The 26,819-nt window shown below is 48.9% G+C and overlaps 2 protein-coding genes across 3 annotated transcripts; both read left to right on the forward strand.

The window, feature by feature from the left end:
• On the forward strand, positions 1-1,654 carry Hoxc12 (homeobox C12). Its single transcript, XM_034517508.2, has 2 exons — positions 1-604; positions 1,416-1,654. Exons 1-2 carry the CDS (start codon positions 1-3, stop codon positions 1,652-1,654), a joined length of 843 nt encoding a protein of 280 aa, XP_034373399.1.
• Positions 1,655-17,449: 15,795 nt separating this feature from the next.
• On the forward strand, positions 17,450-19,894 carry Hoxc11 (homeobox C11). 2 transcript variants are annotated; one of them, XM_034516945.2, is made up of 2 exons: positions 17,450-18,408; positions 19,655-19,894. In XM_034516945.2, exons 1-2 carry the CDS (start codon positions 17,727-17,729, stop codon positions 19,885-19,887), a joined length of 915 nt encoding a protein of 304 aa, XP_034372836.1. In that variant the 5' UTR covers positions 17,450-17,726; the 3' UTR covers positions 19,888-19,894. The 2 variants fall into 2 exon arrangements, 1 of the variants encoding a protein (XP_034372836.1); XR_013103589.1 differs by lacking the exon at positions 17,450-18,408 and adding an exon at positions 18,866-19,380 and having other exon boundaries at positions 19,655-19,796.
• The last annotated feature ends 6,925 nt before the right edge of the window (positions 19,895-26,819 follow it).

Raw genomic sequence — 26,819 nt, forward strand, 5'->3', positions numbered from 1 at the left:
ATGGGCGAGCATAATCTCCTGAATCCTGGGTTTGTGGGGCCGCTGGTGAATATCCACACGGGAGACACCTTCTACTTCCCCAACTTCCGCGCGTCAGGGGCACAACTCCCGGGGCTGCCTTCGCTGTCCTACCCACGCCGCGACAACGTGTGCTCGCTGCCCTGGCCGTCGGCCGAGCCGTGCAATGGCTACCCTCAACCCTATCTCGGCAGTCCGGTGTCTCTCAATCCGCCTTTTGGCCGCACGTGCGAGTTGGCTCGCGTGGAGGATAGCAAGGGTTACTACCGAGAGCCCTGCGCTGAGGGCGGCGGCGGGGGCCTAAAGCGGGAGGAGCGCGGGCGCGAACCCGGAGCAGGACCCGGGGCAGCGCTACTGCAGCTGGAGCCGTCGGGGCCACCTGCACTCGGCTTCAAGTACGACTATACAGCGGGCGGCGGCGGTGGTGACGGCAGCACGGGACCTCCCCACGACCCACCCTCGTGCCAGTCACTGGAATCCGACTCCAGTTCGTCCCTACTCAACGAGGGCAATAAGGGCGCCAGCGCTGGCGACCCTGGCTCTCTGGTATCGCCACTGAACCCAGGCGGCGGGCTCTCAGCCAGCGGTAAGGACCCCAGCCCACTTGTGCGGCTTACTCTGACAGAACGTCTTGCTAGTTTGGGCAGGGGAGGCTTGAGCTGGAACTGCCTAGGGTGACAGAATGTGTGGTGAGCTAGGGCTTCTTTTAAAAAGAAGTGGGGGGGGGGGGAAGGGAACCCTATAAACATGTAAATATCCCCATAAAAGACCTGGAGAGATTTCCTTTTTTTTTTTTTTTTTTTTTTTTTTTTTTTTTGCTCCTAGTGGCCGTAGGGGGCAGGGAGCTCCAGAGAACGGGGATCCTGACGGGGACTTCCCCAAGCCTAAGGGGAAAGAGGTGTAGAAGGAGATTCCAGTCCTATTTTTCAGGGTGCCTTTCCTTCTGCTTAGCCATAGGCCTTCATTACTCACAGTTCTTATTTTAAGAAACACAATCAACATGATTTACTTTTCACCGCCCGCCCACATCTTTTTTAACTGATGGGATCCATAGTCCCAGAAGTTGTAAGGGCCAGGACATTTTAATGATGATGATGATGGTGGTGGTAATAATAATAATAGAGAAGATAGTTTGGAAGAATTGAGGAGATGGGAATATAAAAAGTTGTGTATACTATTATGGAAGATAGTGTTGAGGCATAGAGTGAAAGCGGGAGAAGTTGATGAAGTGATGGTTTGGTGAGGATGATCTGGGTAAAGGCTTTCAGGATGAGAGGGGAAAGGAATAACCTGGTCTGGGTGTGGGGCTAGTGTAAAAGGGTCTGGAAAAGGGCCCAGGGCAGTGAGCTAGTCACCCCCTGATCCTCTAGCCAACCCTGCGGTTCATCTCCACCCAGGCGCGCCCTGGTACCCGATCCACAGCCGCTCGCGAAAGAAGCGCAAGCCGTATTCGAAGTTGCAGCTGGCTGAGCTGGAGGGCGAGTTTCTGGTCAACGAGTTCATCACACGCCAGCGTCGGAGGGAACTCTCGGACCGCTTGAATCTTAGTGATCAGCAGGTCAAGATTTGGTTCCAGAACCGGAGAATGAAAAAGAAAAGACTTCTGCTGAGGGAGCAAGCGCTCTCCTTCTTCTAGGGAGCAGGACATGCGTGCTAGCCCCAGACTGAGCTTGCCTTGGTGGAACAAGAGGGGGCGCAGCCTGGGACAAAGTCCCGCTTACAACGCCAGGCCTTCTGGCAGGCCCTCCCCGGACGTCTCATGTCTGTTTTGTTCGTGGTTCCCTCCCACATACATACACCCCCAACAGGCCCTGCGGGTCCCTGAGAAAAGGGAATAAACCTAAATGTAGAAGGCAGAAGCCCAGGAGAGACAAGGGCAGGCTAGTACACTGGGCAGGGGTGGTTTATTTGAGGCAGGATGAAGCTGCTGTGCCTCCCGCTGAGGTTATGGGAAAGCAGAGGCCCAGACACTTATTCGCACCCGTCCACCACTTCCCTTTCTGGTCTTAAGTCTCTAATACTTAAAGGAGCAGACAAGGTTGATGATAGTGGAACCAAGGTGCCCAAACATAATTGATGGAGTTGAGAGGTGGGAGCTACAACAGAGGGGATCCGTGGACAGAGTTAAGGGCTAGGATAGAGAGCTGTGGCAGGCTTGGAGGAAGCTAGAGACCAAGAAGGAAGTGTTGAGAGAATGATTGGTAAGGCCTTGAGCCTACCTACATCTGAGTCCCCCAGCCTGAGCGCTGGGTTGGACTGAACTGCCTGTATTTGGCAGACTACCCTGCAGGAAAATAGACTAAACAGCTTTGGATACTCTCCAGGACGGATCTAGAAAAGTTTCAAGGTCTTCAGTCCGCTGCTAAGTCCCCAGCTTGTCCCAGGCAAACAACTCACAGGTGTGCTAGCTACTTTTCCCATCACGTACACCACTGTAGACGGGAAGCGGTAAACAGGGGAAAACTGAGAACCAAACTCACACAGACACAGGTTCATTAGCCACCCCACAAGAGACCCCCACCTGGCCCTCCGGGAAGCCCAAAGAGGTGATGGAAGGGATTGCGGAGAGCGGTATTGATTGGCAGGGAGAGTTTCCGGCACCTACAGCAGCGGGCCCGCTGATTCTCTCTTCCCGCTGGCGTTCATGGTCACGGCCGGCCGGAGGCTGGACCGGCGTAATTTACGAGGCGGGAGGAGAATCTACCCTTAAAGGGGCTACGGGCAGCAGAGGCCCAGCTCAATCCGTTTCCCAGGCTGGTGACAATGAAGGAGGGGGCGCTGCAGTCCCCCACCCAACTCCTTTCTCTCTATCCCCTACCCGTCCCCCAACATCGCCCTTTGTCTCAGGATCCGCTGCCTCCGCCTCCGGGCCAGCTAGCCACCGAGTACGAGGCCAGAGCTGAAAAGGGAGGGGCTCATCCCCAGACTCAGTTGGAGGCCAAAGACAAGGCTTTTTATTCACAAATCCTTTCAGCCTTCAGCCCCAGACCCAACGTTCTGAGGCTGGCCGGCTCTGGGAAGAATAGTCCAGACAACCCACCAGCCCTCCTGCACCCTGTTTTTACTCTTTCCACATGAGTCCACCAGCTTCCCGTCTGCTGCCTCACTTCTGTGGAAACACAAGGTTGAGAAGTAGGAAATGGGCAGAGCTAAGTGCAGCTTGGGCGGTGTGAAACCGCCCACTGAGGTGAAGAGAGTCTTCCTACTCTCCAAGGGCAAGCCACAGAATACTGGGTTCTCCCAATAGCACATGGCTTCAAGTTTGTTTACAGGATTGTGCAGAGACACACGCAAACTGTTGGGTCCAAACCTCTCTCCCTACTAAACTTGCAAACAGGCAGCTTCTTGATCTCTCCATTTGGCTCAATAGAGAGGAAATACAATCACATGCCTTGATCCTCCATTGGGCTCCTGACACATCTCACCACCACTACACATGTTCATCTATGTTCAAGTTCCCACAAAGCATCTCCACTCCAGCTGTCCACACAATCTCCTGTGACCTGGCCATGGGAATGGAGTACTACCCTTCTCCCTGTTTGTATCCCCTTGTGCAGCTCTTCCAGTGACTGGTGGGCTCTAGATTCAAGCTCCACCCTCTCTGATTTGATTCCTGAAGCCTGGTAGAAAAGAGACTAGAATACTCCAAAGGGAAGGAGGCAAAGTTATGCAATATTCTCTTTCCTTTGCTTTTAAACTTGACTTCTGTGAGCTTCTTTGTCAATATGTGTCTTGTTGATTGTGTCTGTCTCTGGTACCTACTCTGTAGTTCCTGTGGTAGTCCGTATTCCTTACCTCCCTTCCCAGATCTGTGTAGTGTACTCCCCTACAGCATCTGTCTTTAGCACGTTTTCCCTTTATATAGTCCTTGTACAGAGCTGCTTCATCATGTTAATATTAATAATTAAAATATGGATGTATGATGATGTGATGTTTTGAGAACTATTTCTAAAACTGGGTCGTTTCCCCCCCACCCCCTACAGTCTCCTCTACCCAGAAAGAACAGAAGCCCTCGCCCTTAGCTATTTTATTTTCTCCAGCTCAGGTGAATGATAAAGATAATAAATGTGTAATAATAAAGAAAGAGCAGTTGCATGGGTAACAAAAATATATGACCAACCAAGATCTGTTGATGAGCTGCCGTATCGAGTCCCAAGCAATTACTGGCAGAGAGAAAATTGGGGGGCGGCAGACTGGGGAAGGAGAGGGAGCTCTGAAGAGTCACTGGGCTGTAAAAAAAATAATGTGGACAGCCTAGAGGAGGAGAAACTGGCTTCAGAAAAGAGGTCTTCATAGCTGGAAAGAATCAGGGCTGGGACTAGGGGTCCTTGGGACTGTTATTGAGGGAGGGCTGTGATATGGCCACTGATGACTGGTGGGCCAAGAGCTGCAACTCTATGGTTCAAAACTGGTAGCTTCACTCTGAGAAGATATTTTGTGTACTGTGAAATAAGTAGTCAGGGAACAAAAGACCCCTAGAGCTGGTGAAATAGTCTTCAATTCTTGAAGCCAGCAACCCTCTCAGGGCCTCTCCAGAGCCAGACTCAAAGCTGGGGTGGTATGCATTGTTCCCCTGAAGCAGCAGCACCTCCACCGGACTCTTCTTTCTCTAAGAAATGCCTTCCCTCTGCATGGACACTTGAATCTGCCTCTTGCTTGCCCATCAATTACCCTTTCTCAGTTGTGCGACTCCACTCTTGGGGGGGGGGGGGTCTTATCCAAATTCTTCCATCTTTCCCTCACTCCTGGCCTAGAATAGTGGGTGTTTCAGTGGAGTCAACCATGCCTTCAGCCCTGAAATCTCTCTCCTTCTCTTTTCTTATGACCTAACCAGAGAGAGTAGCACATTTAAACCAAATTCCATTCTCCCTTCACTCCTAATTCCCAACTCCCTTGTAGAGCCTGGATACAGGTGGAGACCCCCCCCCCCAAATCCCTGAGGTGCTCATATAAAATTTCCCCCAGAATGCAGGAGAACCTGGAGGTGGTCAGCTTCTGGCAAGGAAGAGCTGGGGTAAGGACTGATGGCTGCTTTTAGATCTGAATATAGGAGAGTGAATCTGAAGTGCAGTGAATCCAGGCAAATGACTATCCGTTTCTTATGATATATCTACACAGGATATATTTACAGTGGAAGAATTTCTGGCCTAAAATAGGGGATGGGGATGTTAAGGAGACCATGAGTAGTAAGTGGTCTTTAATTTATTCCCTTGACATATTCCTAGACATTTCCAATATGAAATAGAGGGCACTTTGTGTCTATACAGGCTCCCAGATTCAATAAAGTGAGGAAGTTAATAAAGGGAAAACACTACAGCTCTCTTCTCAAACTAAGAAGCAACACCTGGGTCTCTGTCTAGGCGGCGATTTCGTCATTGTTACAATTGTTTGTCTAGTTTACGCTTCAAAGTCTAACTTACTCCAATTTTAAGGAAAAAAGCATCTTGTGCTTGTAACTGGGTCTTAAAAGAGCAAGAAAATGGGATTATTTGAATAATCTAGATAGGAAAATAACTGATCTGCTGAGTATATGTAAGCTTCTATCATCCCAAATCAAGTCTGTATTGGACCCTATTATTCACGAAGTGTTGCACGCTGATCTGCACTGCCTACGCCATTACCTAGCTGACAGGAGATGAGCTTGGCAGTCCGGGTTCCGTGGATGCTAATGCTCCGGAAACCTAGCTCCTTAGATCGATGGCGCAAACCCAGAGTGAAGCAGGGACCACTGGCCCAGATCCGCAAACAAAGCAAACCCCCAGACCTAGTCTTCCGGCCAGGCCGAGCCCCCATGCCCACCCGCTTGCCCTTCGTGTGTAGGGAAAGCAGGAAAGGGTTTACAGGGCCCAGGCCGCTGTAGAAACGCACCCTGGAGCCGCCAGACCTCTGTGCGGTGTGCGTCTGTGGACGCGGAAGGTGGTGCCGAGCGTGAGGCTGATTACCCGCCCGCGGGCCGCAGCCCAGCACACACTTCGCCTCGGTTTAGAGCCGACGGACGCCTCTTCAGGGCAACGGACGTCCAGTTACGGATTTTCAGCGCAAAAGTCTATGACCCGCGCCTCTCCCGCTAGATCGCCGCCTCTGGGGGCGGCTGAGCGCTGCTGGCCGGCTCTGGTGGTTGCTTCTCCCGAGGAAGCCCGAGACAAAGGCGCTTCGCCGCTGATGGATGATGGGAGCGCCTAGAATGCTCCTGGACTCCCTCAAGCATCCTCAGTGCCTGGCCTTGAGGCAGGGGGCCCGGAGGCAGGGGGAGGGTTCTGAGATCTCTGACTAATCTTGTCCCCGGTTTACTTCAGGGAAGAAACATAGCGCGCCCAAAGAAAGTACTGGCTGATCCCGGCAGCTCTGATCTCAACAGTGCCAGCAGCTCTGGTCGTTTCCCAGGGCTGCCAGGCCCCCAGGAAGGACGGGATGACCCCTGCTGGCCAGAGCGGTGGAGACTGTGTCTCTGGGACCTGGTGCCGCCCAGTCTCCAGTCCCTTGAGTTTGCAGGCGACCTTGAAAGTCAGTCTGTGTACGAGCTACTACCTAGGCTGTTGAAACTAAGGTTCTTAAGAAGATTCCTTAGCCAAACTTGTTAGTGGTGATTCTCCTAAGGCGTGTGAAGAAGCTTGGCACTGGAGTCAATAAATTGGGCCACAAGTAGACCTAACCTTTAGCTTTTGAGAACTAGCCCCTTGCCAATGTGCGGCTTCCCCTTTTCAAGTCAAAGCCTTTTTACTGAGGAATTTGGAGACCAGTATTTCAATGCCTGTTTCTGTTATCCAGTGGAGAGTGGAGAACTTCCTTCAAGGACCTGTCTGAGTGGATGAAACCTGGTCTGGAAAACCATCTGTGGGAGCATACGGTTCACTCGGAAGCATGAGAGCATGTTCCATAAGTACATACTTAGCTCTGTTGTGGCCGTAACTGAGATATGAAAAGAGACTAAAATGCACAAATAAGATGTTTCCTTATACTGTATACACAGAGGTACTTTCATCTGCTGCATGACAGAGTGAGATACTGAAAATAGATGAACCATATCCTTTAGATTCACAAGCAAAATTTTATTTGCATATGTAAACAAGGCCTTCATATATCTTACATAAAGGGTGTACTTTTCTGAGTTCATTTAATCATGTGTTTCTACATTCTGTAACATGTTGAACTACAGCATGAAATGAACCCAAATATTAATACAGCAGTAAAAACTCAGTGAAAATTATACCACATTCTTACATACATACGAAGTGCATATCAACACAGTATATTTTAAAAGTCTGTAAATTATATTGGCACATTCTTTAGACTCATATTATTTGTGACATACATTTCTCTGGAGATTTTTAAAAATAAATATTAGAACCAGAGCTGAGGGTCTGGGAAGGTGAGAAACCTCTCTGCCATGCTGAATGTAGGGAACACAGCCAGGTTTAAGAGATTCACCCAAGGCCAAAAAGTAGTGACGACATTGGTAATGACAATTTCCACTAGCTAATTCTTTTTTCTATTTGTGTTTCTGCCTAGTATTTCTCTCTTTGAAATAGCCATGTATGTCAACAAGCATTATTGTGTAAATGGTCACTTTTAGTTCCCTGTTGTGTCTCTTTTCTGAAGCTGGTATCTGTTGAGAACATATTAACCCCTATTTGCATCAAGATTCAGTATGCAATTGTGCTTATATAAAATTGTTAGAGCTATTTAATCGCATCATATCTCGGGGCAGTTGGGAGCACTTGGGAGGCAGAGGCAGGAGGATTTCTGAGTTCGAGGCCAGCCTGGTCTACAAAGTGAGTTCCAGGACAGTCAGGGATACACAGAGAAACCCTGTCTTGGAAACAAAAAACAAAACAACAACAACAACAAAAAAAAAATCACATCACATCATGCATCTCAAGACACATTCTTCTAAAACTAATGCAAGCATCTTATAGCAATGCTGTGTGCAGACAGATAAGAAAGAGGTGAGCAGTGATCTGGATAGCTAGGTAAGGGTGCACTTAGGCTCCTTTAGGTTAGAGTTTGTAAATTTAAAAAATATTTTATAATCTGGAGCCTAGGCAGCACCAGGAAGCAAGGCCTGAACCTGGACCCATTATCCTGCTCCCAGGAAGGACAGAGGCTTCAGGCCTTCTCAGCTGGCCTTTGATTTTGATCCTAACGCTTAGCCAGTCAGAAGCCAATCTCTGTGTCTACACTAGCAGCAGAGAAAACCTATATATATATATTGAAAAAACAATCTTATTTGAGCCCTTCAAATCCTGGATTCTAATACGTATACCTATAGAAAAATTCTTTAAGAGACAGTGCACTCACATCTGCAGACATATTGTTTATGAGTCCACAGGTTCCATGTAGACGCGGCCATATTTTACAGTCCAAGGAATCAATTAATTAGTGCCTCCCAGTCCCCCCGCCGGCCGCTGCTCGGCTGAGCGCCTGTGCGGTGGAGATAGATGTGCGTGGTCAGATCGCTGGTCGTGTTAACAAGCCTCGTCATAAAGATGGGCATGATAAGGAGAGCAAAAAAAGCTCAGGCAGCCGCGAGGAGGGTTTCAAGAGGCCAGCCCCCCAGCTCTCAGGACTGTTGCCTGCTCTGGCGCCCACTCGGGTTTGTCCGGAGCTCCTTCCTTCTGGGCCTGGCACACTGCGAGCTATGTATGACCTGTCCTCTTCCCGTCCTCTGGTCCTCTGGCCTATATTTTGCCTTTTCTTCATTGAGCTCCAAATCAAAATTTAAAAGACAACAAAACAAAACATAAACCTTTCTCCGTGCGTGTCTTCTGTCCTCTCGGTATTGGGGACCTCTGCCGGCTCCTTTGCCTGTATTTCTGGGTGGTTCCTTTTGGTCTACGTTGGCGCTGACTTCCTTCTGCTCTTACTGTCTCTGCTTTTACAGTTGCTTTTCTATCGTGCTCCGATGAGCTTGTAAAAAACATAAATAAACAACTATGCCCGGGTTATCTTGCACCAGAATGAACAACCCAAGATAAGCCAGACTCATGAAAGGAAGAAAAAAAAACGCCTTGGGTATAATTGCTGGTTTGGGTTGTAGCACTTAATTCTGTTTATTCTCGCTGATGTGCATACTTAACAGAGAGATATTGATATTAAAGGGCAAGGGGGAATTAATTTTACTTTTATAGTCATCTATTAAGAGCAGAAGATGATCTGAGTCTCCTTTAAAGGGACCAAAAAAGAGGGGGGGGAGGGAGAGAAAAAGGGAGGGAGAAGGGAGAAATATGACTGAAAGGGAACAAAGATCTTTGCCTGAAGAAACAATGTAACACTAGACAGAACTATAAAGTCTGGGAATGTAAGAACTCCGGACTCTCTCAGCTCCCTCCTCCCTGTGTGGAATCCTGTCCCCTCCACTTCCGGCTGAAACCCCTACCCTGACTACACAATGGTATTCAAGGAGGAATTCACGCAATTATCCAGATAATTGTAGGGAGGGAGGAAGGGAGGGAGGGAGAGAGAGAGACAGAAAGAGAGAGAGAGCGCGAGAGAATTTTCTTATTATCTTTACAGAGGAGAAGAGAGGGGAAAGGGGGAAATGGTGTGTGGGATATAGAAGAAAAATAGTTACTCTTAAATCAAGGAGGTCTGCGGTGAAGGCTTACAAATTTGAAACACCGCTAAGAAATGATGAGATCTGTTGAAGTACTCTGATCTCTGATCCAGTTTCATTTTCATTTTGGATACTACCTAGAATTCACTTTGTCTGCACAGAACTGCCTCCTCTAAGATTGTAATTATCACAAGTAAGTAGATAATAGATAATTACAGGGTGTCAATAATATTATTTTATAACCACAAGATATTAGAGTTAATGTTGGAGGCTTTGTTGGAAGCTGGAGACAAGGTAGAGAGGCCCTAAGAATCTTTCTTTTTCCATTTTTACCTGTGTAGGAAATCTCCAGAAATCCCTAAGACTCTAAATTCATCCCCTGGATGTTTTAAGGGAAAGCTCTAGAATTTTAGGGTATATTAAGTCCGAAGACCAAAATGGGGAAACACTAACTTGATACTCAGCCCCTCTTAGCCTGGGGGGGCAATGGGTGCGGCTCTTACCTCGGCAGGAGACTTAGTTCTCAGTACAAGAACACTAGGGTTCAGGAGACTTGATTGGTGTGGTTCATAAGAACTTATCAAAATCAAGTTCACTGTCAACCCCAAATAGAAACTAGGCCCAGAGCCAAGCTCTCTTTTTTCCCCAATTTGTCTTTCCTGGAGTCCACACCTTAACAACACCAAGAGTCAAGACAAATGTCCAGCTGGAGCTAGAAAGGTTAATTTAAGGCAGGGATCAGGGAAAGATTTAAAATGTTCTTGTTGTTGTTGTTGTTTTGGAGAGTTGAGAAATCTGAAGACTGTAGGAGGGAGAGGGGAAGAGATTACTACAGAAGCAGAAGCAGAGAGTGAGGCAAAAGAGAGTTAAAGTATGAGACCACGAGCAAGGTAGGTATGAACAAAAAAGGAGCAGGAGGGAAGAACCAGGAAACAAAACATAAGGAAAGAAATTAAAAAAAAAAAATAAAGGTATAAGCAGGAAGAGAAGGAAAAGACTGGAAGAGAAAGAGGCACGAGGAAGATAGACACAAGGGTCAGCTGTTGGGCTGGCTCTGCCTGGCGGGTTTGCAGCAGTCTGGGTGGGCGGGGGCACCATGACAAAGTGAAGGTCAAGTTAGCATCGTACCTTATAAGGAAGACGTCGGTCCTCCATTTCAGCCTTTCTCTCTGGAAGGACTTAGCGCTGGCATTTCAGGTCTTGTAAACACAGGATTTTTTTTTTTTTTTAAACCTCCTTTCTTTATTGGGAGTGAATTCTGCAGCCCTGGGAAGCTGTAGCTGTGGACCGGGAAGTCAACTAATGAAGACTCCAGGAAACTTTTTTCTCCTTTTCTGCCTCTGGCTCCACTCCCTGCCAGCTGGGGCGGCCCCATCTCTTCTTCTGCATCTTTCACCATTGTCTCTAACTCTGGGCATGATCTCTTTACTCCCCATCTCCCCTGCAGGCTTGTAAAACCCTTCCATTCCACAGCAGCAAAGTGGAGAAGGACTTTAAGAATTGGAGAGAAAATTAAGCATCATAAAGAAAACTTCATTTACAGCTTAAATGTCTGTCTGAGTATTACAGTTTTCTTCTGAAAACAAAGCGATATATTCGGTAAGGAGGAGTGAGGTCACAGGGATGGGGAGGGCCGGTGTAGCGGTAGGCTTGGATTTATTTATTTCTCAGATCCTGAGGTGGAAAGAAAGGGACAGGAGGGGAGTGAGAGAGAAACATTTTAATCATGCAACTACCAAAGGTGGGTGCAGCTGGTGAGATTGGACGCAGCATTCTAGCTGCAAGGACCTGGTACTCACCCCAGCCTGGGCCTTGGGTGTGGAAAATCTAATATATTAGGTCTTTCTTGGTTTCAGAGAGCTAGGAAGCAGAAATGGAGGAAGGTCGGCAGAACAGGAGACAGGCTGTGAGATACTGACTAGAGGCAGCTATGGTTACAGCCAGGAAAAGCGGAGGGAGGAAGGAACCTAAGCCTGGATCTTTGACTCTTTCCTTCCTTCTAGGATAGTGTGGAGGTTAGAGGTGTAGTGAAGTTAAGAGGGAGTTTATTAGTGTGGGGTTATCTATGGAGAACTCACTTCCTTCTCCCTCAATCTCACCGATTGTTTTGGTTCCTCTGTGCTCATGGAGCCATCTTAAGGCCTAATCAGTTTTTTCAAAATTGAAATTCTATAGCAAGGGAAGGGGGGCTAAGGGATGCTTCAAGAGTGATGATGGCTGATTCTAGTTAAACCCGATGCTCAATGCTCAAAAGCCCCCAGTTTGTTGTTACCTTTGCGATGCCAACTGGAAAACTGATCCCTTGGAACAGCTCCATCCCACTCTACATACCTGGTTGGGATTATCTCCAATCTATAAGATACCTGAAGTGGGGTGATGTAGCCAGGATCCGAAGTCAGTTGATAGAGCAATTGGGCCTCCTATCTTGATCCAGTGTTTCATGAAAAACAAAAGGACTCCATCTCATTATTTCTGGTGGTGTTAAGGGATCCTGGTTTCTCCACAGAATGTCTGACCCTGGGATCTGAAGAGATTTATTCTGAACAAAGTGCCACCATGTCTCAAAGTGCTGGGGTCCTTTGTGTAGGGGATGAGGGAAGCCAAGGTAGGGACATCTGCAGTCAGGAATCCCCATGGAGGGGGTGGCAGACTTTCTTTGGCATGGCCTAGAATTCTGCTCCCTCCCAGCATTCCAAATGGTTGGAATGGCCTAAGGAGGTCTCTACTGATGGCCCTTCAGCTTGTGAAGGGGGACCCCAGGAAGTCAAAAGGGGTTACTATCTGGGATGCTTCCCCATGGTGTGGGAGAGACAGCCATACTCAAACCTCAGCCTGCAGCAGTGTTTTCCTATAACAGAAAACTGCCGGGCTCTTTGGAGATTTAGGGGATTTGAAAAGAGTGAGGCACCAGACACCCTGTGAAAGCCAAGGCTGTGACTGTGATAGAGAGGAGAACCTGAGGGGACAAGAGCTTGAGAAGGCATCACCCCAAACCATTTCCCCCAGAGAAACCAAACACACACACTAGGCTCTGATACTGAAAAACACCAGATGATCTGCTTGGAAGGGGACATAAACCGGCCAAGCGGATGCAGGTTAATAAAACCCGAAAAACCCCAGACAGGAACACTTAAAATGCCCAGAACAAAGAACACCGTGACAAATTCTCACCCAACACACAAGTACACGCACCAGAATATTCCCAGGCAGAGAGAAAAAGAGACCTTTCCTACCTCAGGCCTCCGCCCGTGGACACTTAGGTATACCTGTACAGCTCCAAGAACAAATTTGTTCATGCTTCTAAACCGACCCAAACAAATCCCCAGTGATCGCCGGCAGGCACCGGCTGCACTGCACACACCACGGAGACAGTCCGTATCCCCTGAGCCTCACTAATGCAAGATCCAGATCCATACCCGGAGATAAAAGTCTAGACAATAGACGGCTGTTTATGACAACGAGGCTCTCCAAGTTTGGGGCCAGGCGATAAATCTCTGGCGAATCTTCCTGTAACTCAACTTCTGGCTGTAGTGAAGAGAGAACCACGGAGACTACGGAGACCGCCGAGGGGGGGGGGGACTTAAAGCGGGAGCCGAAGGTGCTTTCCTTGTGCAGTTCTAGGCCAGCCATAAGGCTCGTCCACGCAAGGCAGTCCCACTGTGGAAGCTTCGCGTGGAGTTTCCTAGCATAGGCGAGTCAGGCCTCCTCTCTGCCCGCCCTGGCATTAGGGCTCAGAAGTCAATGTGCAGGCAGAAGGCAGGGCCTGAAAGCTGGGACAGAACCACAAACCATTGTTGCTCGGGGAAAGAGTCTTTTTCCTGGGTGACTGGGATCTTCTGGGTTACCTTAATTTTATATTCATTCTCTCTCTCTCTCTCTCTCTCTCTCTCTCTCTCTCTCTCTCTCTCTCTCTCTCTCTCTCTCTCTCCTTTTCCATTCTGGATTGACGAGCTGTTCCCTTTTGCATTTTCGACCCAGGCATCTGATTACAAGTAAGAAGCCACTGAAGTTGATCTCATAAAAATGCCGCGAGCTCACTTTGATCAGCAGGGACTGGGTCCGAGCCTAAGTAGGCGCTAAAGCCGGGGAATGGCGGCACCGGCCAACCCGGCCTCTGTTCCACAGTGAGTTGGGAGATCCCGGTGGCCTAAGAGAGCAATCTCCCCCAGAAAAGGTATTTTCTATGGAGTTGCAACTAGCTTTGGAAATTAAGGCCCAATGGCAGCGGCTCCATCTTCAGACTGCTTTTAAGACATGTCCTTCATTTTAGAGCGGGGAGGGGGGGTAAAACTGGCTCATAAAATGGGGCTTTTATGGGAGAAATGGGGTCGCGTTGCTAGCCTCCTGGGACAACCCCTCCGCGGAGGAAGCTGGGTGGAGCGGCCGGGCGGAGGAGCTGCCGGCTTTGCTATTTGCACCCACTACCTTGTCCAGAGGCCCGATGTTACTCTAGCAGGTCCACCCGCTGCTTTGGTGGCCTAACCTGAAGCCTTGGGCTTGCAGTGCTGACCTGGGCTGAAAAGAAAATAGGCATTTTGGATCTCTGAGAACAGGGTGAGGTGTGGGTGTCCCAGGTTCAAAATAAGCCTCTAGCTTGAAAATCCCAAAGCACAATAAAGAATTTATTCTATGCTTCCACATCGCTGCTAAGGGAAAGAAAAATGCCCAAGAAGATGCAAGCTGTTTTAATTGAGATCCCTTCTTCACCAGTCCAGCCTGGGGACATGTGTAGGACTTCTTTCTTTTTATTGACTCGACAAGAGGCTGAATTTAAAGCCTCCCTTTTTCTTTCTAGTAGTATTTTCTTCCTAGCTTGTGGTCTATAGGGTGGTCTTTTTCCCTTATCAAGAACTGCTCTCAAGAATTCAAGGAGAAAAAAAGGCCACAAGGCTGCCTAGAGCTGTTTTCAGGAGGCTGCTGTAGGAACCACCCATGACAGAATTCGGCAGACAGTGCCCCCTTCTGCATCAGGCCCTGTTGTCCTTGTGTAGGAGGAAAGGCCGCTAGAGTCTGTCCTAGTTCTAGCTAGACCACCGAGGCAGCAGCAGCCCCGACTGCAGAGGCCTGCTAGCAGCGAAGCTAGCAGGGAATAAGGCCACCAAAAATCCGCAAGTCAGTATAATGATTATCACAAGAAGTATTTATGAAAGCTGGGACTCTAGGCAGATGGAGGGATGGCTGGCACAAAGCAGGTGAGGAATAATAATAACAACATTAAATCAGTTGCCTTCAGTAGAGTCTGCAAGTGATGGGATTGGGGGGCCATAGATGTGTCCCTCCATCTAAAAAGATGCTGTGAGCAGAAGTCCCAGAGTGAGAGGGTACAAGCCCAGTGGAGGCTTCCAGGTGGTCTGGATCCAAAGCTAGGCAAGCCAGCCAATACCCCACCCCCTAAGCATTTTTGCTAATCAACAGCTAAGTGACCTCAGAAACCAGGGTCTTCTCTCCTTGATCCAATTGCTGAGGGTTTTATGAAGGTTGTTTTAATTTTTTGAGAGACCAATGCCAGAAAAAAAATTAAACTTCATGCTTTGCTTTTATGGAGAAGAATATTTCTTCCTACAAGTCTCTTGGAGGGTCCTAAAGTTTCCTAGACATTCTTTCCTTGACGCTGCTCTTCTTCGCTTCCTTCGTTGGGTTTTAAGAAAATCAGTCCGCTCTTTGTAGCCGCCTGCTTCACTTTTATGGTGGCCCAGGAATAAACTTTGGTGGTCAAATTCAAGTGCTCAGGCCCACAGCTGTCTTCTCACAGGAAGCAGACACCCCCCCCCCCCCCACCTCTCTCCCAGGCTGTACAAAACAGGACTTAGGGGATTGAGCCTCACACTGCCCAGAAGAGCAAGAGGAAAAAGGAAGAAAAACCTAATGGGAACATAGGGAAAGTAGGAGCCAAGACCACCCTCATCCCTGCAAGAGATGGGGTACCTCTGGCCTTCTCCTTGTTGGTGGCTATCACTGTTTGGGGAGTATTTTGCTTCCAGTAAACGCAAGTTTAATGAGGTCAACACAAACCCCATAAAAGCCCCAGTCCGTCGTTCACCACCATTATAATTAAAAAATGTTGCCCCAGCTCCTCCTATAAAAAAAGACTAAAGAAAAGAGGAACTGCAACAGATTCTTCTTTCTGATCCCTTCTCTACAGAAATGCCCCAATCTAGTTATTTGCCTTCAGTTACAATCTGGCCAGGACTAAAAAGCACAAGAAGCAATGCCTATCACTAAGTGCAAACAGAGAGGGATTAGAAGTCTCTTCTACAGTATTTGAGACACTCCTCTGACACACACAGAAGACCATGGTGGAGGCAGATTCCTCCAAAGTGTTGTTGTAAAGGCTGAGTAAATTTGGGCAGGTAGAAGAATTAAGGTGGAATGGATTTGGAAATAACCTAGGCATTTCTGTCTTTCCTGTCTGACTGAGGGTTTCAGTGCTTCATCCTTCAACAAAGAAAATCAAATCAAATACGCTTTAAAGAGAAAAACCAATTTGAAGGTGGCCCTGAGGGCTGGGGAAACTGTTTAAACTACCTTTGGTTTTGTCTAGGAGTACAGAGCTGGGTTGTTGGTTGTTCTTTTCTAACACATTATGTTGTGACAGCACCTTCTTAGGACCAAGGTTACTGTTGCTTTCTGCTTGTGCCAGTTGTTCTGACACCATGGATCCAGCCCAGAACATTTCCACAAAGTTATATTCAGATGCCCAGATGTGCAGTAATGGCCAAAGGGATTGGAGGCTTAAAGAATCATTGAGTGTTCCCCTCTGGACACAGTGGTCCAGGAAGAAGACTTGTAGACTTGGAGGAGGGCAGGGTTGGATTGAGAAAGGAAGCAGGGAAAAGAATGGAAGGAGCTGGGGACCTCAGGCCCTAGCCTGCCTACTTTTTGATTGGTACTAGAGATAGACACTTAGCCTCTCTACCTACCTAAGCTCCCCAAATCAGAGATGAGAGAGAGAGAGAGAGAGAGAGAGAGAGAGAGAGAGAGAGAGAGAGAGAACCTCCTCAAATGTAGTTCTCTTAGCATACATCCTGCCTGGACCTCTTTGCCAGGCTTCTTTTCAGCCTATTAACTGAAGCTGAGCTTCTAACCCGAAGGGCCCCAGATAGAGAAGATAGATGACTCTCATTCTAAATCTTTTTCTTTGGGGTTTGGGATTTTAAAATCCACAGTGAATGTAGCTTTCTGCACATTGATTGACAATAAAGGCAGGCATGAAATATTCACCCAGGGCCACTCTCTCATACTAAATATTTAACACAACATTAGAGAAGGTTTTTCCCAGACTTCGCCAGGCACCGGCTGGGCGGCTGGCGCACTGCTCACCACTGGTTTATGACTAATAAGAGTCCCTAGCCAGCGGCAGCACAGCAAGCTAGACAAAGTTGGGACACTGGCTCATAGCTAGGCTGCTTCACCTTTGGGAAACTTCTTACACTCTTCCTGGGAACCTGTCCTATAAGGGAGCTCGCCCGACACTGGCCAGGAAAATAATATAAAGGACTTCTTGTGAAGAAGCTCTGATTCTTCAGGTAGAGGGGTAAGAGTCCCTGAGACTTGAGGGGAAGCATCCAATATTTCTGGGGAAATCAGGTAGGAAAAGGCCTTTCCTCTTACTCCCAGCATGTAATAAGGAAGAGACCAATATCCCTAAACGGAAAACCCTTCTCCTTTCCCCAATCCTAGGGGGAAAAGAGCAGCAGCTAAAAAAAAAAAAAAAAAAAAAAAAAAATACAATTACCCCCTCCCAGCCACCGCCCCCGCCCATCCCACCGCCCACCCCACCCCACCCCAACTCTCTCTCTCTCTCTCTCTCTCTCTCTCTCTCTCTCTCTCTCTCTCTCTCCTCCTTTGCTCGCTCTGTGGAATGGAGAGGAGGGGAGTGACGAGAGAAAAACGAATACAAATCTGCAATTGATTTTCATAATGTTTCTGCGGTGTTTGCAAACCAATCGCCTCAACGTCCCCGATCTTACCTAAGAGAGAACCCCTCCTACGTCTGCGAAGTGCTCCGAACTGATATATGACAATATCTACTTTGGATCACGTGCTCGGGGAGAGAGACTAAGACGGATAACGCGTCATCTCGCCTTCCCAAAATTTCCCCCCTCGCTAGATCGGGTCCAAAACCTCCAGCCGGAGGAGGCAGGAGAAGAGAACGATGTTTAACTCGGTCAACCTGGGCAACTTCTGCTCGCCTTCGCGCAAGGAGAGGGGCGCTGACTTCGGCGAGCGAGGGAGCTGCACCTCCAACCTCTATCTGCCCAGTTGCACTTACTACGTGCCCGAGTTCTCCACCGTCTCTTCCTTCCTGCCCCAGGCCCCCTCTCGTCAGATTTCTTATCCCTACTCAGCCCAAGTGCCCCCAGTCCGGGAGGTCTCCTACGGCCTGGAACCGTCCGGGAAGTGGCACCATCGGAACAGCTACTCGTCTTGTTATGCGGCGGCCGACGAGCTTATGCACCGGGAGTGCCTGCCTCCTTCCACAGTCACTGAGATCCTCATGAAAAATGAAGGTTCCTACGGCGGCCACCACCACCCCAGCGCCCCGCACGCGGCCCCAGCCGGCTTCTACTCCTCAGTCAACAAGAACAGCGTCTTGCCCCAAGCCTTCGACCGCTTCTTCGACAACGCCTACTGCGGTGGCGGAGATGCGCCCTCCGAGCCCCCCTGCTCCGGCAAGGGCGAGGCCAAGGGGGAGCCTGAGGCGCCCCCAGCCACGGGACTTGCGTCCCGGGCAGAGGCTGGTGCTGAGGCCGAGGCCGAGGAGGAGAACACGAATCCCAGCTCATCTGGTTCTTCCCACTCGGCGACCAAGGAGCCGGCCAAGGGAGCCGCCCCCAGTAGGTAGCAGCGGCCGGGAACCCGAGGGCAGCGAGGGAGGGAGCGAAGAGGGAGGGATGGGGGGGGGGGAGGCCAGGGGAGCGCGGACAGCCTCGTGTTTTGGGTCAGTCCGATTTTATGTGGAGTTTTATAAGCATTCAAAGGATTTTATTATAACCTACAAAGCCCTCTCTCCCAACGACTCGACTTTTTACGATGGAGAAGGGGTGGGGAGGGAGGGAAAGGGGCTCTTTGGAAAAGCCGGGTGAGCCCCCCTCCTCCGTTATCTCCCTCGGTCTGTGAAATTTTTAAAAGTGCCACCATTGCGGGCGATATTAACTTTGATCGTGAACTTAGAGGAGCGTTTAAGAAAGGATGGGGAGTCGGGCTGCTGGGGGGTTGGGAGGGAGGGGAGGGGTGGAGGGGGAGAAAGGGGAGGGCGAGGGACAGACTGGGAAAAATCCAGAGAAGGGGAGAGGTAAGGGACAGAAGCGACGCGGCAGAACTTGAGTCCAGAGTAGCTCTCCATGGCCGCTCCGCTTCTTTTTAAAACGACTTTTAAAAAATGTTCAAATTACGTGTTCGCTGGTCTTTGAGAAGAAACCGGGGCCAGCCGGGGTTTGGCAGTGACAGGGGAGTAGGGAAAGAATCGGAACTCCCCTGCACTACAGGCGAGGGTGGCGATGGCTCTCCCGGGTCTGGGGCCTCTGGGAAGGCCCAGTATGACTGTGTTTGAGGCCCGGCAGGCAGGCGGCGGGGTGTCTCGGGGCGCCAGGGCACCGCAGGAGGCTCGTAGGTGTCCGGATACCTCTACTGGCTAGTTTCCTCCCGGATTCCTCACTGCTCTCTCCTGATCTCACTTCTTCGCGCCGATTCTCCGCGGTTTCCTCCGGATTTCTGGAGGAAGGGATCCTGGATTTGCAGAAGCATTAGGAGGGCAAGGGCAGCGACCAGGAGCAGACAGGGCGCCCCTGGGAAAGCACTTGGCACAGGCAGGTTTTCCTCCACCCGCAGACCCTGTCTGCTAGGGCTTTGGCCTGAGGGGCAGAGGAAACCAGGTTCTCAGTGAATCTGGCAGTGGGATCGAGGCTTGCCCCAGCGCAGCGGATACGGAAGAAGAGCCGCCGGCCTAGAGGGAGGGCTGCCCGGCGGCGGGACTGGGAGTTGTGCCGCTGAGCTTTCAGCGGCCGGGGTTGGCTGGGGTCGCCCGGGGTCTCACGTGTCTCTCTCCCCTTTCCTCGCACTTGCCCCTTCCCCTCCCTCCAGACGCCCCCCGCACCCGCAAGAAGCGCTGCCCTTATTCGAAATTCCAGATCCGGGAACTGGAGCGAGAGTTTTTCTTCAACGTGTACATCAACAAAGAGAAGCGGCTGCAGCTGTCCCGGATGCTGAACCTGACAGACCGACAAGTGAAAATTTGGTTTCAGAACAGAAGAATGAAAGAAAAAAAACTGAGCAGAGACCGGCTGCAGTATTTTTCAGGAAATCCGCTGCTGTAACTGCAGACCTGACCCTTTGGGGTGGGAGGGAGGGAAAGTGGGAAATTTATTTTATTTTATTTTATTTTTTATCTTCTAACTCGTCTTTTTTTTCCGCGGGTGGAAAACTGGACTGTGGCCAGGGCTGGCCCCCCACTGCCGTTACTGGCACTTCCTTCTAGAACCTCCTTGGCCTCGGGTCTAATTCACTGTAGGGGACAGAGACCCGGCCTGGAAAAGGGGATGAGGGAAGTGTCTGACCCGTGGTTAGTGGACCTCGTTGGCGCCAAGGCCCCAAGACTGTTTATTTAAAAGAAAATACACCTTGCAACAAAGTCTTGCTGCTCGGATTGGGTGAGAGGAGGGCGGGCACAGTGGGCGCCAGAGCCGAACAATCCTTGAACTCAAGTCTTCCCTAGCCCAAGTGAAAAGACCCACTGAGCCACCTTGTCTGCGAGACCTCCCAGGCTCCCCTCCCCCACCCCACCTTGCCCCTAGGTTAGGGGTCAGCTAAATGTGATCCTGCCTTGCTGTGAAATTTCTGTGCGTTTGACCTGGTGTTAGGTGTGCAAAGTCCAAATCCTACCTCCGACTGCGCCTGGCCCCGCCTGAGCCTAGTTGTTCTCGCCCTAAATGTGTAGACCCTTTTTGAAAACTCCTACCTGGTGCATCGAGTTGTCCTAACCTTTTCCCTAGCAGTGCCCCACCCCCACCCCTGCGGATTTATTGCTGGTCTGTGCTATTCGTACCTCTTTTAAAAGAAACAGGATTGAGGTGGAAGGGGCATAGGAAGATGGTGTTGGGCACCTCCCTCTAGCTGGGGTCTGCATTTATGTAAATATTTTTCATAAGTCTCTCTACCTAGAGAGGAAGAGGGAGGCTGAGCCCGAGTGAGATTCTAATCACCCACCTCTATCCATGTGCGTGAGTGCGTGTGTATGTGTGCAATCCCCACCCTACTTCTGTCTCAGAGGGATTGCTGTGAATTTTTTTGGTGGTAAATAAAGATATTTCATTCTGTTCAATATTATGATTTTATTTGACCTTTTTATTAACCCCCTCTCCTCTTAAAACCCCCTGTGCTCCCAAGGTGGTAGTGGTGACGGGTGGTGGTGGTGGTGGTGGTGGTGGTGGTGGTGGTGGTGGTGGTGGAGGAGGAGGAGGAGGAGGAGGAGGAGGAGGAGGAGGAGACAGTAACAATTGGATTGGGAGAGCCTGCTGCTGAAAACTGGCCTTCTTAGGTGAGGCGGGCTAGTGTGGGGACACTGGTGCTCAGCTCCAATGGCAAGGGCAAGAGGCAACCAAGGGTTACTCCAGCTCTGAAGCAGAGGACATTCTATGGTTAGTCCTAAACTCTTTTTTTCTCACGTGCAACTCAAACTACATCCAAATGCCCAGCAATGCTTCCTGTTTAAGTACACTTTTGTTGGGGAGTTAATTGTAACCATCATCAAATTTAAATTTATAGGAATTTTCTTGGCTCCGCTACCCTCCTGCCAGATGTCTCCCTCTGTTGCAGTCAAATATGTAGAGCTGAGGATAGGATTCTCTCTCTCTCTCTCTCTCTCTCTCTCTCTCTCTCTCTCTGGTGTATTGGAACTTTAATATACAATTTTAAAGAAAGAAGGGAAAAAAAGACCAAACCAGTCCTCTCCTGTCTTCTTCACGACCATTAGGGGTGGGAAAATGGGGCCCATCCCCCTTCCCTTTGGCCCAAATGGTCAGGCTCCTCCAGACAGAGCCAGACACCTAGCCTGGGGCCACCCTGACTTTTATATGTTGGTTGTCCCAGAATAAAAAGCTCCAGAGATGTGTTTTGTAGGGATTAGCAAAGAGGGCACCAGGGAAGGAGGTGACCTATGGGGCAATCTTCACACCAGTCTGTATTTGTTGCATGTGTTTCTTCAATGTAAAGTTAACTAATCCTTTCAGTTCTTTCAATAAGAACACTCATCTATCATTTTATTTATTTATTTATTTATTTTTAGATTTGTTATTTGTGGTAAGAGGTTTAGGACCAATTCTCTCATTTCCCTTCTGTCTTTCTGACCTTATGGAATTCTAAGACAATGTTTTCACCCATGCTTCTTTGTTGGATGAAGGGGAAAAGTACCCTGGGTCTCAAGTAATAGATATTACTCTCTGTTTTGATGACAGAGAGTTCTGCAGCTTAGGTATCTGAATCTCTAATTTGTAACTGTGTGGCTCTTGGAGTATTGTGGCTCACAAGCTTTTGTGTGCTCACAAACATTTTATTGTTCATCCTTATGTGTGCTCACGAGGAGGAGTATAGTTTGTGTGCATTTGTCTGCATAGAACAAATGTGACCTGATGTGCCCAGCTTATGTTCTTCTCCCCTGGTGTGTGAACAGTCAGTATTTAATGAACGTAAACAGGAATACAACTGAGGGTCCTCTGTGTATTTGTGTATGGGGGCATTTCTTGAGAAGTGATATTTATCTATTATATCTAGCTATACCAGGAACTGTTATCCTGCTGGCCATATTTTCTATATAAAAATAGACAAGCATAGAATAAACTATTTTAAAAGGGGACTATTGGCCTCCAAAAGACTGCCAACTTTGGAGAAAAATATTTAGAACATGGACTTATCTCTTTTCTACAAATAATACAGCTCAGAAAAGACTCTCTCTTCCAGAAGATATTTCTGGTGAATGAGAAGAGAGCTATCATGAAAGAATGACTTGAGTCCAGGAACCTGCCAGGGTGTGTGTGTGTGTGTGTGTGTGAGAGAGAGAGAGAGAGAGAGAGAGAGAGAGAGAGAGAGAGAGAGAGGAGAAGAAGAAGAAGAAGAAGAAGAAGAAGAAGAAGAAGAAGAAGAAGAAGAGAGGAGAGGGAGGAGAGAAGAGGAGAGATGAGAGGGAGGGGTCTTTAGTCCCCAAGCAAACCCACCTTCATACTCCTGGGATGTCCAACCCCCCTTGCTAGCAGGGGCACTCTGGGCTCAACCCCTTGGGGTAATCCCCTCCAGCCGCAACGCTGCCCTGGAACAAAAGATCGCAGTCTAGACGCCGCCATAAAGCGTCCCCGAGCCTCTAAACCCAGTTTCATTTCGCCCTTAACGACCCAGTCTGGCCTGTGTTAGAAAATGCTTCCGTCCTAAACAGTAAACAAACCCCCAGTGGATGGTCTTGGCTCTTCCAACACACCCCAGGCGCCCCCACCCCATCATCCCTTTGCCCCACATTTTCCCTCCTTTCCTCCAGCCTTTCTCAGCTCCCCACCCCCCCAAGTAAATAAACCAGAGGCCGAGTTCAAAGTTTCCTGGAGCTAAGGAGGAATGTTGGTTGTAAAAATCCAAGTTTATAGCGCACGTGGGAGTTTACAAGGGTATTAAGTGGTGTGGGCTGAGAGAGCTTTCTGGGCCCCACCCCCTTTCCACTATGGGCTTTGGGGGTGCAGGGGGAGTCAGGGGTGCTTGAAATGAGAAATTGTCTGGAAGTAGGCTTGGATTTGGAGTTTCTTTTGTCACTCAGACCCTAGGCGGCTTGGGAAATGCAAAGCAGAGGTACCTTGAAGGTGGGCCTTCCACCCCAACTCTGAGGAAAAGCCCCTGGGTTCAGGCCTCCCAGAATGAAAGACTGGAAAGCTCTTCTGGGAGGCGGTAGGTTGGGGAGAAAGCATGAACGGCCCAGCCCAGGTGCCGGAGAGTGAAGAGAGTTGGAGTTATCCATAACCAGTTAACCGGAAAGGAAGGAACTACCTTGAGCTCATTTCTTGAGAAGCTGACAAAAGAGAGGTCTTTGCTCAAGAAGGCAAAGAAAAAACTTTGAACTTCAAGGGAGTCAAGGGCACTGCCTCTTTCTTCCTCACCCCAACTCTCCCGCCCCTCTTAGGAATCTGTAGAGCAATTTCTCTCTAGGCCAATATTCCCTGAAGTGGGTAGCCCTGGGGTTTTCCTGGTGCCCAAGGGATGGATAACGCTGTTTACTAAACCCTTCCTGCTCTGAGCTGGCCAGTATAGTGTGCACGCGACTACACTCTTTATTATTCATATAAACCTTGAGAAAAGGCAACGCCCTGGAAGTTTTTATAACTTTGTTTGGCATAAAATTTTTACAAGATTCTCCATCACCACCCCCTTCCTTGAAGAAGAAGAAGAAAAGGTTTAGTTTAGGTCTTGCCACAGGATAGAATTCTAGAGGAAAGAAAGATGAGCCCTAAGGCTTCATCATATGTGTAAGGGGGTAGGGTACTTTTCTTTGCTGAAGGCAAAAAGGGCTTGAAAGTCAAGCCAGTCCTTCTTGAGGTCTACCCAGGACCTGGCTTTGGGGATAACCAGCTAACAGAAGCCACAGGCATTCCGGAGAGCCCTATTCACCATGCGTGTGAGATGAAACTCTTTCTAGATCCACAACATTTGTAAAATGTCTGCAGGATAACAAGCCTTCCCCCATCCCACCGTGTTTTGATATAGGCTCGATTTCTCTGCATATCTGTTCTTTCTCTCTCACCCTGTCCACCCATTTCTTGAAGTAGTGAAGTTCTATAATCCTGGCTCAAACTTTTAATTTGGGGGTGGGGGGCTTCTGCACACACAGTCCTATCCCTGTTGCCTGTGGGGTTTAAGAAAAGAAATCCAAATGCCAGGGAATTCTTGCCTAGAGCTTGCAGTTGTTGCAGAATCAAAGGAGATGGCGGCCAGCAGGGATACAGCCCTCCTGATTCCTTTATAGAGAACAAAAGTACTTATGTAGGGACATGGCCTTGAAATGCCAACTTACATATGACCCTTTGGACCTGCCCTCTACCCTCTGACAGAGCCTCACTCTCTCACTTTCCTATCTCCAGTGCTGAGAGCATAAATGAGCTAGGCTTTAGTCTATATAGTGTTCAGTTCCGGCAGAACAAAGATAAGGGAAGTTCTCTCTAATTGTGGGTCTGGTGGACCAAGTTTCTTTAGTGTGATGAAATGAAGACATGGAGCCAGGCATTTCAAAGATCAAGGAGCCTTTGGTGCTGACTGGGGGTAGGGTGGGGGGAGAGGTGTGCTTCTGAGTCTGCATTCCCTTCCCTCTAATGGCGACTCTGAGGCCTGACCACCTTTGCTGGCTGACTGTTCTACACTTCGCCTTGTGAGGAGCTGAGCTGAGCCTGAAGGCAGGTCAACTCCAACCTGGAGCAACTGGAATAAGAAGGATCCAACCTTTCATTTTCCTTCTCACATAACCCAGCACAACAGAGAAAAATAAGCAAGCCTTGGGGGGAAAAGAAGCAAAAAATTGAAGAAAGCAAAGGATAAAGTTTGTAATAAAGAAAAAAGAAAATGAGGAAACAATAAATTAAAATCTTGAGGGGAAAGAAAGGAAAACTACAAAGAAAAAAGGAGAAGAAAATAGAAAAAGAAGAGAAAGCTGGAAAATGAAAAAGAAAAGAAAGGAAGAAAGAGAAGAAAAAAGAAGAAAAACAACAACAAAACCAAACAGATCTTCAAAAAGAAATTTAGCTAGTGAGGGAAGATCCTGTTTTTTACTCTCAGGAGTAAGAGAGCCCAACCACAGTCGACTCTGACTGGAAATCTGACCTACTGAAACAAACCATTAAAGTGGGGACCAGGGTCTTCCCCCCAAGTCACCCTCCCTTTGGGCTCCTCCTCCCAACGATTCTCTCTGGGGTGTGTGTGGTCTGCTTTCGATTCCATAGGCAAAGTTAAATAACTAGTCGGTTTCCGAAAGGCCGGGAAGCAGTCAGTCTGGCACAGGATAGCGAACTTCGGAATTCAAGGACCGCAGGAAGCTCTTTGGGTAGAAGTGAATGTTTGAAGCTGTGTACATGCAATTAAATGCAAACTGGACATGTGGATAGACGCTATACTTCACAGCCTCTGGTTGTAAGTATGTAGGATGTCTAGATGTGAGGGCGAGTCCGCTGGCAGCCCTGCTTGCCTGAGTAGCAGCAGAATCCGGAGTAGAACAGAAGCCCCTTTATCCGTCCTCGGCCTCTCACCTCTTTACCTGCTTGAACCTTTCTCCCTTGGACCTCTGAACATTTTCACATTTTGCTTGGCGTTTCCCTGCTCTCAATTCAAGTGGGGCAGGGCTTGGTGTTCTAGAAGAGAATTGTTCCTTCAAGATCTGAGAAAAGAACAACTAATCTCGGCCTCCAGAACAAGAAGAAAATCCCAACAGTCAGTGATGTAATTTTGTTTTCCATTTTTTTTTTTTTTTTGCTTGAAGAGGTTTCAGCATGCACATTTTAAAACTGTGTTTAATTATTTTTATTCCACAAGGAGAGACACTCTTTCTCTTTATCTTCAGATGTTCCCAGATTATCTTTAACCTCTCAGGGAAACTCCGACATTTTTTCAGAGGAGAAAACAGGGTGCTTCCCGGCGATTTGGCACCTTCATTCCTATCCATTCCCCTGGATCCTTAGGGCATTTGCCTCCGAAGAATTGTAGGGCCCTTCTGGAGCCAGCCAGGAACTCCTGAACCCTCTTCTGATCCCTTGCTCACCGACCCAAAAATATCTGGAGGCCCAAGCGGCCCAATCCAGCTCAGCCGGGCTGCCCTTCAGTGTCTGGATGCAGGGCGGGAAGAGTGAAAGGGCCCTGGGCTTTCTCTTAGGGAGGGTGGGATTTATTGAGACGTGGGCACAGCCTGAGCCCCACTTTGGCCTGCAGTCCCCGGAATTTTCACTTCCTCTAGTCGAGATAAGAAGGAGGACCCTGGAGTGAGGCTTAAGTGCAAGGCTGTTTGCATTGGGAGAAGTTGAGGAGATACCTAAAAAACAAAAACAAACAAACAAAAAACAAAACAAAACAAAACAAAAAACCCCGGGGTAACTTTCACAACTCAGACTTTCAACTGGGCCCCTATCCAGTTGACAAGGGTACCCTTTGGGTAAGGCCAGCGGGCGCCTGGCTGTGGCGGCAGACCGGGTGACTGAGGCGGCACGCATGCCTTTGAACGCCAGGCCCGGACAATAGGACG

This window comes from Arvicanthis niloticus, chromosome 13 (genome assembly GCF_011762505.2).
Source record: "Arvicanthis niloticus isolate mArvNil1 chromosome 13, mArvNil1.pat.X, whole genome shotgun sequence".
Lineage (NCBI taxonomy): Eukaryota > Metazoa > Chordata > Mammalia > Rodentia > Muridae > Arvicanthis > Arvicanthis niloticus.

Excerpts from the sequence above, each read along its gene's own strand:
- Hoxc12 (XM_034517508.2), top strand. The coding sequence starts at position 1 with ATGGGCGAGCATAATCTCCTGAATCCTGGGTTTGTGGGGCCGCTGGTG. Across the intron at positions 605-1,415 it reads CGGCGGGCTCTCAGCCAGCG|GCGCGCCCTGGTACCCGATC; the intron begins GTAAGGACCCCA and ends ATCTCCACCCAG.
- Hoxc11 (XM_034516945.2), top strand. The coding sequence starts at position 17,727 with ATGTTTAACTCGGTCAACCTGGGCAACTTCTGCTCGCCTTCGCGCAAG. Across the intron at positions 18,409-19,654 it reads GGCCAAGGGAGCCGCCCCCA|ACGCCCCCCGCACCCGCAAG; the intron begins GTAGGTAGCAGC and ends CCCTCCCTCCAG.